General features: G+C 42.1%; 1 protein-coding gene across 1 annotated transcript in view; it reads right to left on the bottom strand.

Annotated features, from left to right (window-relative positions):
* Positions 1-166: 166 nt before the first annotated feature.
* The window catches only part of LOC124046159 (TOX high mobility group box family member 2-like), a 141,220-nt gene continuing 127,344 nt past the window's right edge, over positions 167-14,042 (bottom strand). The window contains 3 exon segments of the mRNA XM_046366232.1: positions 167-1,650; positions 4,274-4,410; positions 4,608-4,979. Of these exon segments, the coding sequence (XP_046222188.1) occupies positions 1,608-1,650; positions 4,274-4,410; positions 4,608-4,979 (552 nt within the window). The 3' untranslated portion in view covers positions 167-1,607.

The raw sequence follows: 14,042 nt of genomic DNA on the forward strand, positions 1-14,042 counted from the left end.
TTCTTGAGATAAAGTGTGTAAATGCAGTTTTCAATCAGGGTGAAGAATTTCGACGTGAGGCAGCCAAGCCTTGAGAGGAAGTAGCCATCCACTCGCTAGCCTCACCATATAAACGTGATAAACCCCCTAAGAACAAGTCAAAATAAACAGAGACAGAGAGTTTATTTTCCACTTACATTTTATTACTGACAAAAGAAAACAAAAAAAAGCATCGCCACACAAAATGAACCAAATGCTGGCAAAAAGCCAATGCACCAGCAAGAAGGTGATGTACAAATAATAATTATTCAAATTACCATGGAATTTAATTATAATAATAATAATAATAATAATGCACCCTGATGAAAACAAGCCAAAACGTTACTTCATATCATTCATAAATATGTGAAACCAGTCAATCGAATTAAATAGAATGACCATATTGCGTCCATAAACATGTTATTCAACAAAACTAAATGGGTTCTTTCATTGCTGGCTTTACAATTAAAAGTACATTTCGCAGGTTTGTACACAAATGAAATATCTACCAGTGACCATTCCTTATAAACTTAAATTGTGCTACAAGTGAAAAACATTTTTTTTAAGAATGACATTTTTTCACAAAAAAGTGTAAAGATGAATTCAGCACAATTTCTAAAACACCTAATAAAACTAGTCAAAAACTTTAAAACCCACTGTTATGCTTTTATCTTTAGTAATATTTCACATTTAGCAACATTGTATTTATTTCACCTATACAAGTGGTGCTGGGGAGTGGGGGGGGTCGTCCGCTGGACCAGGAGAGGTTTAAACTAAGGAAGAGGTTTCACCATTGACCTCTTCGGTCCAGTCGCATCCTGAGGACAGGCTAGAAAGAAGCAAGACCAGTGAACAGAGCTTTAACACAAGATTTAGTGTGTGTATTCCCTCACTGAATCCAGCACGCACAAAAATCACATAACCAAACAAAATAATGTAAAAAAATAAATAAAATAAAAAAGCAAGGGATTGTGGTTAGATACACACATCTAGGCTTTGGGGGGCAGGTTCCATCTTGGTAGATATTTACAATCACTTTGAAAAAAAAGGGGGAAGCTCTTATTTGGAGCTGGGATGACGTAAGGATGTTGTCTTTTTCTAATTTCACTTTGTGTTTTTGCTTTATTTTACGGGGTGTCTGTCTTTGCTGAAATAGTTGTATCCTCCCTTAGTGAGGTGACTAGGTTCTAGGGTCCTGAATCTGAACCTAGACCCCTACAATGAATATGCTTACAGTATTGTTGGGCAGTACATGGCAAAACTGAGTAAGACGAAAGGAAAAGCAAAACAGGAGAAAAATTAAACACTTTGAAAATGTCAAAACAAAGGCAGAAGACGTTTTTAGTCTTCGTGTACAGTATGTTGACGTGAGCTTGAAGCTTAACCCCCCACAAAATGGAACATTCATGGAAAAAAGAAGCAAGGCTCCTGTCCAGTCTAAGTGCTTGGCAAATATGTGAAGTAGTAGCAGTCTTTGGGATTTTAAAAATCCTTCAGAAAAAAACAAGGAGGAGAAAGATACATTGACGTTGTTGTTAATGAACATTTGTAAACTCCCTGGAGTCTTGACTTTTGGAGGTCCGTCAGCTTCAAGTGAGGTAGAGAGGCTTGTCCCGAGCTCCCATGCCACTGCTGATGAAGAGAAGATGGCGTCAAAATCCAATGAATTGAATGCCACTCAAAAAAACATATATATATATATTCTATTCAGTACTATTTATTTGGCAGAGAAGGAGAGCAGTGCATAGCAGTGGAAGCATAGCATAGCAGTTTAAGTGAATGAACATAGCAGTGGATGCATAGAGGTGGAAGTGAATGAGCACAGTGATGTTGCATGATCTTGTCCAAAGGTGGGAGGTAAATTGTGAAGAGGAGTGGATTCAATATTGACTCCTGAAGGACACCTTGTGTGACATCCACACACCCTCACCAGTGGTTTTTCAGTAGGACAAACTGTTGCCGGTCAGTGATGTAATTATTAAGTCAAATACGGAGCCACTTTTTTTTCAGAAGTATGTTGTGAATTTTCAAAGTAGTACACAACTCCCAACTGGTAACACTTGTAACGCAGTCAGTCTTACATTTAAAACCTTTCATTGGGAATGAATTTGTCTGTAGACATCTTTCACGACACAACCATTGATCCAAAATATGTTTATTCTGAAATATAATGAATAAATTGGTTTAATCAACCAAACACAACATAATGATACCTTCTCAATTGAGTTATTTTAACAACCAGTTAATCCAACAGCAAAAAAATGTAATATTTCGTTCAAAAGTTTGGGTCACTTAGAAATATCCTTGTTTTTAAAGAAAAGTACATTTTATTGTCCATTAAAATAACATCAAATTGATCAGAAATACAGTGTAGACATTGTTAATGTTGTAAATGACAATAGTAGCTGGAATATCTACAGAGGCCCATTATCAGAAACCATCACTCCTGTGTTCCAATGACACGTTGTGTTAGCTAATCCAAGTTTATAATGTTAAAAGGCTAATTAGTCATTAGAAAACCCTTCTGCAATTGAGGTAGCAAAGCTGAAAACTGTTGTTCTGATTAAAGAAGCAATAAAACTGGCCTTCTTTAGACTAGTTGAGTATCTGGAGCATCAGCATTTGTGAGTTCGATTACAGGCTCAAAATGGCCAGAAACAAATACCATTTTTTCTGAAACTCATCAGTCAATTCTTGTTCTGAGAAATGAAGGTTATTCCATGCGAGAAATTGCCAAGAAACTGAAGATCTCGTACAACAGAGCAAACTGGCTCTAACCAGAATAGAAAGAGGAGTGGGTAACTGAGTAAGAGGACAAGTACATTAGTGTCTAGTTTGAAAAACAGACGCCTCACAAGTCCTCAACTGGCAGCTTAATTAAATAGTACCCGCAAAACACCAGTCTCAACATCGACAGTGAAGAGGCGATTCCTGGATGCTGGCCTTCTAAAGCAGTGTGAACCCCCCCAACCCATCAAGTAACTTCATTTTGGATACATGTTTACTGTTTTGGACTTTATGGATTATTTGTGTATTGTATTGATATTGTATTACTGCACTGTAGGAGCTAAACAAATTATTGCATGCCTCATCCATGGCCCGAAGGAGGGTGTTACGCTCATGGGGATGGCAATCATACATCTTCCATCATGTACTGTATTTTAAAGTATTGTATTGTACATAAGTATTATAGTGTTCCTGTACATGGCTCAGTTCATAAGCACATGGCCAAGCAACACCAGAGTTTTGAGTTCGATTTCCACTGGGGTCACATACCCCACTGCGTGAACTGTTGTCACATTGGACAACAGTGTCTGCTACGCAAATGGTATACAGTATATTATGGTATTACAGTACTGTAATGGCCAATGCAATTTTAGTAAAGGAACTTCATTTTGGATTCATGTTAACTGTTTTGGATGTTATGGATTATTTGCGTATTGTATTGATATTGTATTACTGCACTGTAGGAGATACAAACACAAGCATTTAGCTGCACCTGCTAACATCTGCTAATATGTATACACAACCATTAAACTTTGAATTGATTCGCTACATACAATACATCTCTGATTTTGTCAATATCAGATGACAAAAAATGTACTGTGAAGTAAAATCAGAATAGTCATCATCATAGTAGTGCAATCGAGTATATACAACTTTCTACGTTTCTACTTTACAGACATAAATGTTCATTATGTAGTTCTCAAAAATCTGTAGTAGACAAACCAGTTTACATGTCAAATCTCTAGGTTTACCAAATGTTTAAGTGATCATCAATTAAGTCGGATTTAGTATTGGTAAAATTACTTTTAACAAAAGATGAGAGAATCATAACAAGAGTACTGTGAGTATTGCATTGTGAAAGGCAATTACTTTATATAAAAAAATGTAATGCAACATGAAACGTGTATGTGAAACACTGAGTACGTTTGGTGAAAAAGTGGGTTTATGATGTTTTGGTGCTTAGAGTTTTGAAACAAATGCCTTTTTGATGATCTGTTTTGAGTTTTGCACTAAGAGTTACTATAAACTTGTGAATATTGCACCAAAGCGGTAAAACATATTGTTGATTTCATCAGAATAGCAACTGTGAGTCACACTTTCTCACAGTGTAGGGAAAAGTGTTATTTCACTACTGTGGCTTTTGAATAAACAGCACAGTGTCCATTTTAAGACACCCTCAACCTCACTCTGACAAAGGAATGTTGATAAGACTGTTACTCGTTCCATTGGGGTATCAGGGCATGCTCACCTGCAATGGTTGGGCCCACAGTCCCGGTTGCAGTACTCGCCGTCCCAGTCTGGGTTCTGTCCATGCCCTGGGTTGGGCGCCCCCGGGGACTGGGACCCCCCCACACTGTTCTGGTAATCCTGAATGTGAGAGAAACCCTGGAGCAGAAGAGAAGACAGAGGAGTGCTCTGTTAAAAAATGCTACCACTTCAAATGCTCCAATTTGGTTGGTGGGCTTCCCAGTAGCATGACGTTCACGTCTACTGCAGGCAATAGGGTCAATGCTCAACTTGTTTCCCCACAACTCTGAATGGCCAAGCAGGGCTGAATGCTGGAGAACAGAGATTGGACTAACCTGTTGGCTGAGAGGAGGTGAGTGCAGAGACCCCTGGAGCCCCATTGAGTGCGACTGAACCTGCTGCATGCGCAGGGAACTCTGGTGCAGGGCGAGCTGGGAGGGGTGGAGGGGTGGGCTGATCTGGAAGGGGGAGGGGGGTGAGGCACTCATGCTGGGCGGCAGCATCTGGGATTGGCTGAGGGTCCGGGCCAGGGCGTGGTGGGGCGGACCGGCGAAGCTCTGCAGGTCCGACAAGGGGAAGGAGCCGGGGCCCAGACTGTAGGGGGAGGAGGCCTGCGGGGGCACACTGTACAGGGGCTGCTTGGGGGGCAGCATGTGTGAGGGCTGGCTGCTTTGGGAGCTTTTTGGTTCGACAGGGTCATTGTAGGGCTGGAGAGGAGAAATACAAAACAAAGAGGATGTAGGAAGTAGGAAGGTTAGGATATTTTGTAAAAGGTGTAAAAACTCTCACATTTTTATTGCGATTTCATATACTGTTGACCCCCCTGTTGACCCCCCCCCCCCCAAACTAATCTCTGATACATGAAAAAGGCCCTACAGCACCATTCAAGTGTTATTCAGGATCCTACTCAGGGTCCAGGTGGTGTCAGAGATAGGCACTAAAACTGGTCAAAGACCCCACCCAGCCACCACATTCATAGACGGTTCTCTCTACTACCGCATGGCAAGTGGAGTGCCATGTCTAGGACAAAAAGGCTTCTCAACAGTTTTTACTCCCAAGCCATAAGACTCCTGAACAGGTAATCAAATGGCTACCTGGACTATTTGCATTGTGCCCCCCCCAACCCCTCTTTTTATGCTGCTGCTACTCTCTATTTATCATATATGCATAGTGTCACGTTCTGACCATCGTTCGTATGTGTTTTCCTTGTTTTAGTGTTGGTCAGGATGTGAGCTGGGTGGGTATTCTATGTTGTGTGTCTGGTTTGTCTATTTCTATGTTTGACCTGATATGGTTCTCAGTCAGAGGCAGGTGTTAGTCATTGTCTCTGATTGGGAATCATATTTAGGTAGCCTGTTTTGTGTTGGGTTTTGTGGGTGATTGTTCCTGTCTCTGTGTTTGCACCAGATAGGGCTGTTTAGGTTTTCGCACGTTTATTGTTTTTGTTAGTTTATTCATGTATAGTGTCTTTATAAATTAAACATGAATAACCACCACGCTGCATTTTGGTCCGCCTCTACTTCACCACAGGAAAACCCTTACACATAGTCACTTTAACTATACATTCATGTACATACGACCTCAATTGGGCCGACCAACCAGTGCTCCCGCACATTGGCTAACCGAGCTATCTGCATTGTGTCCCGCCAACCCACCTTTTACGCTAATGCTACTATCTGTTCATCATATATGCATAGTCACTTTAACTATATATACATGTACATACTAACTCAATCAGCCTGACTAACCGGTGTCTGTATGTAGCCTCACTGCTGTATATAGCCTGTCTTTTTACTGTTGTTTTATTTCTTTACCTACCTATTGTTCACCCAATACCTTTTTTGCACTATTGGTTAGAGCCTGTAAGTAAGCATTTCACTGTCTACACCTGTTGTATTCGGCGCACGTGACGAATACACTTTGATTTGATTTATTCATAAGGACACACGCAAATGTTTCAAAAGGTTGAACGAAAACAAGTGTTTCTTTTTGGACACGTTCAGATAGTCTCTCCCTATTATGACCCATTTCCGTGTTGTGCCAAATGAATGCGACCAACTAGTGCTGGGTCATGTGTGATGCACAGGGTTGCAAAGCTAAAGGTTTACCATAGTTACAGGAATCTTCAGTAATTTTGGTAATTAACAGAAAATCTATGGCAATCTATCGGAACTTTCGTAAATTTATGCTTGAATAACTTCATAAAAAGTAATTATATATATAGTATTCATTTGTTATATCTGTGTCCATATTGTCCATTCATTTCTAGTAGATAGACCATATGGTTCAAGAGAAAATAGCCTAATTAATGAGAAGGGCATCTCATCAACAATGGCATTATTTTCAATTAACTCTGCAACTCTTCCAACTATTAGTTTGAAGCCAAAAGTTTTACAACAAATACATACTGACATAGTAAAATAAATGTGTAATTTTTATATTATTTTTTAATTTCATGCTTACCTCCTCGGTAACACTTTACATTACAGTCATATCCATGTCATAATATGTCATCACAGCTGGTATAACTTGTCATAACCTGTGATAATATGGTCATAACACTGTAATGACACACATTTTCAGACCTGTTGTGACATATATTGCATTATTTTATGGCTGGTTATGACACAGTACATACAGTAAGAGTGTCAAAACCCACAAAACCTACCGCACAAGGCAAAATATTAAATGAAACCATAGCCTACATGTCAATAGTATGTGTATGTTATATAACATTTTCTGAAACGGATCATATTGACCATATTAAATGATCATTGTAATTGCACAGAAATTGAAGTCAGACATGCACCTCCCCCAATGCTCTATTGCTGATGACCGGGATGAACGCAGGAGCAGATGTCAGGAGCAGGACAAGACAACCCATTGACTGATAAGGCTATGTAAGTAATTGGCCTATCTGGTTTATATGATTATGGTGGTCATAATGCTTCTTGACAGTGACATAAAGTGTATTTTCTGCAAGTTATTTAAAATATATATTTTTTTTATACATAACTATAAACATCATTTATTTGATCTGTTCTTGCTATAATACAGAATAGTTTTTTTTTTTTTTTTACCAAATATGGCTATCTTCTGTATACCACCCCTACCTTGTCACAACACAACACAACACAACACAGCTCAAACGCATTAAGAATGAATGAAATTCCACAAAATAACTTTTAACAAGGCACACCTCTTAATTGAACTGCATTCCAGTGACTACCTCATGAACCTGGATGAGAGGATGCTAAGAATGTGTAAAGCTGTCATCAAGGCAAAGGGCGACTACTTTGAAGAATCTCAAATCTCAAATATATTTTGATTTGTTTAACATTTTTTTTGGTACTACATTATCCCGTGTTATTTCATAGTTTTGATGTCTGCACTATTATTCTACAATGTAGAAAATAGTCAAAATAAAGAAAAACCCTGGAATGAGTAGGTGTATCCAAACTTTTGACTGGTACTGTGTGTGTGTGTATATATATATAGTATATATATATATATATATATATATATATATATATATATATATATATATATATATATATATATAATTACAGTTGAAGTTGGGAGTTGGAGTCATTAAAACTCGTTTTAACAAACTATAGTTTTGGCAAGTCGGTTAGGACATCTACTTTGTGCATGACACAAGTAATTTGACCAACAATTGTTTACAGATCTGATGTTATGTCTAGTGGAAAAAGGGGGAGGCTTGCAAGCCAAAGAACACCATCCCAACCGTGAAGCATGGGGGTGGCAGCATCATGTTGTAGGGGTGCTTTGCTGCAAAGAGGGACTGGTGCACTTCACACAAAATAGATGGCATCATGATGTGGAGATATTGAAGTAACATCTCAAGACATCAGTCAGGAAGTTAAAGCTTGGGCACAAATGGGTCTTCCAATTGGACAATGACCCTAACCATACTTCCAAAGTTGTGGCAAAATGGCTTAAGGACAACAAAGTCAAGGTATTGGAGTGGCCATCACAAAGCCCTAACTTCAATCCTATAGAAAATTTGTGGGCAGAACTGTAAAAGTGTGTGCGAGCAAGGAGGCCTACAAACCTGACTCAGTTACACCAGCTCTGTCAGGAGGAATGGGACAAAATTCACCCAATTTATTGTGGGAAGCTTGTGGATGGCTACCCAAAACGTTTGACCCAAGTTAAACAATTTAAAAGGCAATTGCTACCAAATACTAATTGAGTGTATGTAAACTTCTGACCCACTGGGAATGTGATGAAAGAAATAAAAGCTGAAATAAATAATTCTCGCTACTATTATTCTGACATTTCACATTCTTAAAATAAAGTAGTGATCCTAACTGACCTAAGACAGGGAATTATTACTAGGATTAAATGTCAGGAATTGTGAAAAACTGAGTTTAAATGTATGTAGTTTAAATGTATTCGGTGTATGTAAACTTCCGACTTCAACTGTACATATAAATATACTTAAGTATCAAAAGCAAATGTAATTGATAAAATATATGTAAGTATCAAATGTAAAAGTATAAATAATTTCAAATTCGTTATATTATGCAAACCAGACACCACCATGTTCTTGTTTTTTATTTATTTGCGGATAGCCAGCGGCACACACCATCATTTAAAAACGAAGCGTGTGTGTTTAGTGAGTCCGCCAGTTCAGAGGCAGTAGGGATGACCAGGGATGTTCTCTTGATAAGTGTGTGCATTTGACAATTTCCTTTCCTGCTTAGCATTGAAAATGTAATGAGTACTTTGGGTGTCAGGGAAATCTATGGAGTAAAAATTACATTGTTTTCATTTGGAATTTAGTGAAGTAAAAGTTGCAAAAATATGAATAGTTGAGTAAAGTACAGATACGCAAATAAAACGACTTAAGTGGTACTTTAAAGTATTTTTGAAGTACTTTACACCACTGAATATATGTCACAACGTGTAATATATTGGTCATAACAGTATTACGACCATATTGTGACAGGTTATGTATGACAAGTTATGTCAGCTGTTATGACATAACAGCTAGCCAACGTCTTCTGAATAGAACTCAACAACCCGGTCGCATTCACAGGTAGTATCACATTTTCATTTCATTTCATTTCATTACAGTACAACGGTGTGATTTGTTTGATCGTAGCTAGCTACATAGCTAGCTACATAGCCGTCTTTGTATCAAAGATAATTGTGTAGTCTAGAGCGATTTTCTAGGTTAGCTAGCCAGCTATTGTCGTTCTTTTAACGCAACGTAACGTAATCAACACTGCTAGCTAGCCAGCTAGCCCCCGAATAGCAGCACTGTCGAAACTATTACACTCAACGGAACGACTTGATTAGTGTAGTGTCAACAACGCACCCACTCCCAGCTAGCCTACTTCAGCAGTACTGTATCATTTTAGTCAATAAGAGTCTTGCTACGTAAGCTTAACTTTCTGAACATTTGAGACGTGTAGTCCACTTATCATTCCAATCTCCTTTGCATTAGCGTAGCCTCATCTGTAGCCTGTCAACTATGTGTCTGTCTATCCCTGTTCTCTCCTCTCTGCACAGACCATACAAACGCTCCACACCGCGTGGCCGCGGCCACCCTAATCTGGTGGTCCCAGCGCGCACGACCCACGTGGAGTTCCAGGTCTCCGGTAGCCTCTGGAACTGCCGATCTGTGGCCAACAAGGCAGAGTTCATCTCAGCCTATGCCTCCCTCCAGTCCCTCGACTTCTTGGCACTGACGGAAACATGGATCACCACAGACAACACTGCTACTCCTACTGCTCTCTCTTCGTCCGCCCACGTGTTCTCGCACACCCCGAGAGCTTCTGGTCAGCGGGGTGGTGGCACCGGGATCTTCATCTCTCCCAAGTGGTCATTCTCTCTTTCTCCCCTTACCCATCTGTCTATCGCCTCATTTGAATTCCATGCTGTCACAGTTACCAGCCCTTTCAAGCTTAACATCCTTATCTTTTATCGCCCTCCAGGTTCCCTCGGAGAGTTCATCAATGAGCTTGATGCCTTGATAAGCTCCTTTCCTGAGGACGGCTCACCTCTCACAGTTCTGGGCGACTTTAATCTCCCCACGTCTACCTTCATTCCTCTCTGCCTCCTTCTTTCCACTCCTCTCCTCTTTTGACCTCACCCTCTCACCTTCCCCCCCTACTCACAAGGCAGGCAATACGCTCGACCTCATCTTTACTAGATGCTGTTCTTCCACTAACCTCATTGCAACTCCCCTCCAAGTCTCCGACCACTACCTTGTATCCTTTTCCCTCTCGCTCTCATCCAACACCTCCCACACTGCCCCTACTCGGATGGTATCGCGCCGTCCCAACCTTCGCTCTCTCTCCCCCGCTACTCTCTCCTCTTCCATCCTATCATCTCTTCCCTCTGCTCAAACCTTCTCCAACCTATCTCCTGATTCTGCCTCCTCAACCCTCCTCTCCTCCCTCTCTGCATCCTTTGACTCTCTATGTCCACTATCCTCCAGGCCGGCTCGGTCCTCCCCTCCCGCTCCGTGGCTTGATGACTCATTGCGAGCTCACAGAACAGGGCTCCGGGCAGCCGAGCGGAAATGAAGGAAAACTCGCCTCGCTGCGGACCTGGCATCCTTTCACTCCCTCCTCTCTACATTTTCCTCCTCTGTCTCTGCTGCTAAAGCCACTTTCTACCACTCTAAATTCCAAGCATCCGCCTCTACCCTAGGAAGCTCTTTGCCACCTTCTCCTCCCTCCTGAATCCTCACCCCCTCTCCTCCCTCTCTGCAGATGACTTCGTCAACCATTTTGAAAAGAAGGTCGACGACATCCGATCCGTTTGCTAAGTCAAACGACACCGCTGGTTCTGCTCACACTGCCCTACCCTGTGCTCTGACCTCTTTCTCCCCTCTCTCTCCAGATGAAATCTCGCGTCTTGCCGCCCAACAACCTGCCCGCTTGACCCTATCCCCTCCTCTCTTCTCCAGACCATTTCCGGAGACCTTCTCCCTTACCTCACCTCGCTCATCAACTCATCCCTGACCGCTGGCTACGTCCCTTCCGTCTTCAAGAGAGCGAGAGTTGCACCCCTTCTGAAAAAACCTACACTCGATCCCTCCGATGTCAACAACTACAGACCAGTATCCCTTCTTTCTTTTCTCTCCAAAACTCTTGAACGTGCCGTCCTTGGCCAGCTCTCCCGCTATCTCTCTCAGAATGACCTTGATCCAAATCAGTCAGGTTTCAAGACTAGTCATTCAACTGAGACTGCTCTTCTCTGTATCACGGAGGCGCTCCGCACCGCTAAAGCTAACTCTCTCTCCTCTGCTCTCATCCTTCTAGATCTATCGGCTGCCTTCGATACTGTGAACCATCAGATCCTCCTCTCCACCCTCTCCTAGTTGGGCATCTCCGGCGCGGCCCACGCTTGGATTGCGTCCTACCTGACAGGTCGCTCCTACCAGGTGGCGTGGCGAGAATCTGTCTCCTCACCACGCGCTCTCACCACTGGTGTCCCCCAGGGCTCTGTTCTAGGCCCTCTCCTATTCTAGCTATACACCAAGTCACTTGGCTCTGTCATAACCTCACATGGTCTCTCCTATCATTGCTATGCAGACAACACACAATTAATCTTCTCCTTTCCCCCTTCTGATGACCAGGTGGCGAATCGCATCTCTGCATGTCTGGCAGACATATCAGTGTGGATGACGGATCACCACCTCAAGCTGAACCTCGGCAAGACGGAGCTGCTCTTCCTCCCGGGGAAGGACTGCCCGTTCCATGATCTCGCCATCACGGTTGACAACTCCATTGTGTCCTCCTCCCAGAGCGCTAAGAACCTTGGCGTGATCCTGGACAACACCCTGTCGTTCTCAACTAACATCAAGGCGGTGGCCCGTTCCTGTAGGTTCATGCTCTACAACATCCGCAGAGTACGACCCTGCCTCACACAGGAAGCGGCGCAGGTCCTAATCCAGGCACTTGTCATCTCCCGTCTGGATTACTGCAACTCGCTGTTGGCTGGGCTCCCTGCCTGTGCCATTAAACCCCTACAACTCATCCAGAACGCCGCAGCCCGTCTGGTGTTCAACCTTCCCAAGTTCTCTCATGTCACCCCGCTCCTCCGCTCTCTCCACTGGCTTCCAGTTGAAGCTCGCATCCGCTACAAGACCATGGTGCTTGCCTACGGAGCTGTGAGGGGAACGGCACCTCAGTACCTCCAGGCTCTGATCAGGCCCTACACCCAAACAAGGGCACTGCGTTCATCCACCTCTGGCCTGCTCGCCTCCCTACCACTGAGGAAGTACAGCTCCCGCTCAGCCCAGTCAAAACTGTTCGCTGCTCTGGCCCCCCAATGGTGGAACAAACTCCCTCACGACGCCAGGACAGCGGAGTCAATCACCACCTTCCGGAGACACCTGAAACCCCACCTCTTTAAGGAATACCTAGGATAGGATAAGTAATCCCTCTCCCCCCCCTTTAAGATTTAGATGCACTATTGTAAAGTGACTGTTCCACTGGATGTCATAAGGTGAATGCACCAATTTGTAAGTCGCTCTGGATAAGAGCGTCTGCTAAATGACTTAAATGTAAATGTAAATGTAAATGACATGCCATAACATGTTATGACGCTGCGTGTCAAGTAAAGTGTTACCAAACCCTCATATTAAACACCAAAAGGTATTCACTTAGTCGATGGTTTATTTTTAGGCTTTGTCAACAACAACAAAAATGTAATCATCTTATTTAATTTAATAATTTCATATATTTTGATAATGAGGCCACACAGAGGACCAGAGATAATTACAAACACCCAGAAGGTCCAAGTACTCATAAGGGCCAATAGATGTCTTGTGACAGATTACATAACATCTTTGAAAGATATCAGAAGACTTATTGACTCTTTATGTATATCATGGGTGCATCATTCAGAGCAGGTGCAGCCCTCGCCTTGCTCCGCCCTCCCCCACCCAACCCCTATGATGAGCTGTCAGATTGCTTATCTGAACCTATCAGTGTTGATTACAGGGGCAATGGTGCCCATTTGTATGAATTGTTGCCGGGCCACCGGATAATGATCAATGGACACCTTGACAGATGGATGGGAATGGAGAGGGCACACACATACATATACACACATATACACGCACACGCACACAGGAAAATGAGACTGTTTGCCAGAAGAACAAATGGAATGACAAAAGGAATCTCCCCGACGCTACATTGTGGGCTGTTAACGCGACCCGGCACTAAACAACACAATTCCACCATTCCTTCCTTCCTCACCATGTTGCTGCGTAAGAAATAGTGTGCCATCACTCATAGGAAAAAAGGAGAATGTCATATATCTAAATTAGCAGCAAGGTGTCACACTGAAAAAATTCTACAAAAACCCAATTATGTGTAGCGTTGAATTGGATGTGCACTCCAAAGCAATGCAACAGAAGACACAATGGGTGCATCAATAACAACAACAAACCAAGAGTTCCATGCATGTGTCTTGTATGAATAGCCATAGACAAGATATATCCTATGAAGACAGATACAGATAATGGCCCAATGAAATATATATAAATAAAATTAAATAAAGTAGTTTTGTGACATGCGCCGAATACAACAGGTGTTGATTTCACTTGTTGAAATGCTTAATATATTGTATACAAATAGAGGGCATACATACAGGCCCTACAACCAATAACATCAAAATATGCCCTTTCTAACCAAGCTTCTTTACTGAATAGCTCTTTGGCATACAGGAGGGAAAAGTATGACATTCCCTCTTTCGGAACAACTGTCCCAACACCGACCCCC

Source organism: Oncorhynchus gorbuscha, linkage group LG10, assembly GCF_021184085.1.
Source record: "Oncorhynchus gorbuscha isolate QuinsamMale2020 ecotype Even-year linkage group LG10, OgorEven_v1.0, whole genome shotgun sequence".
NCBI classification, from domain to species: Eukaryota; Metazoa; Chordata; class Actinopteri; order Salmoniformes; family Salmonidae; genus Oncorhynchus; species Oncorhynchus gorbuscha.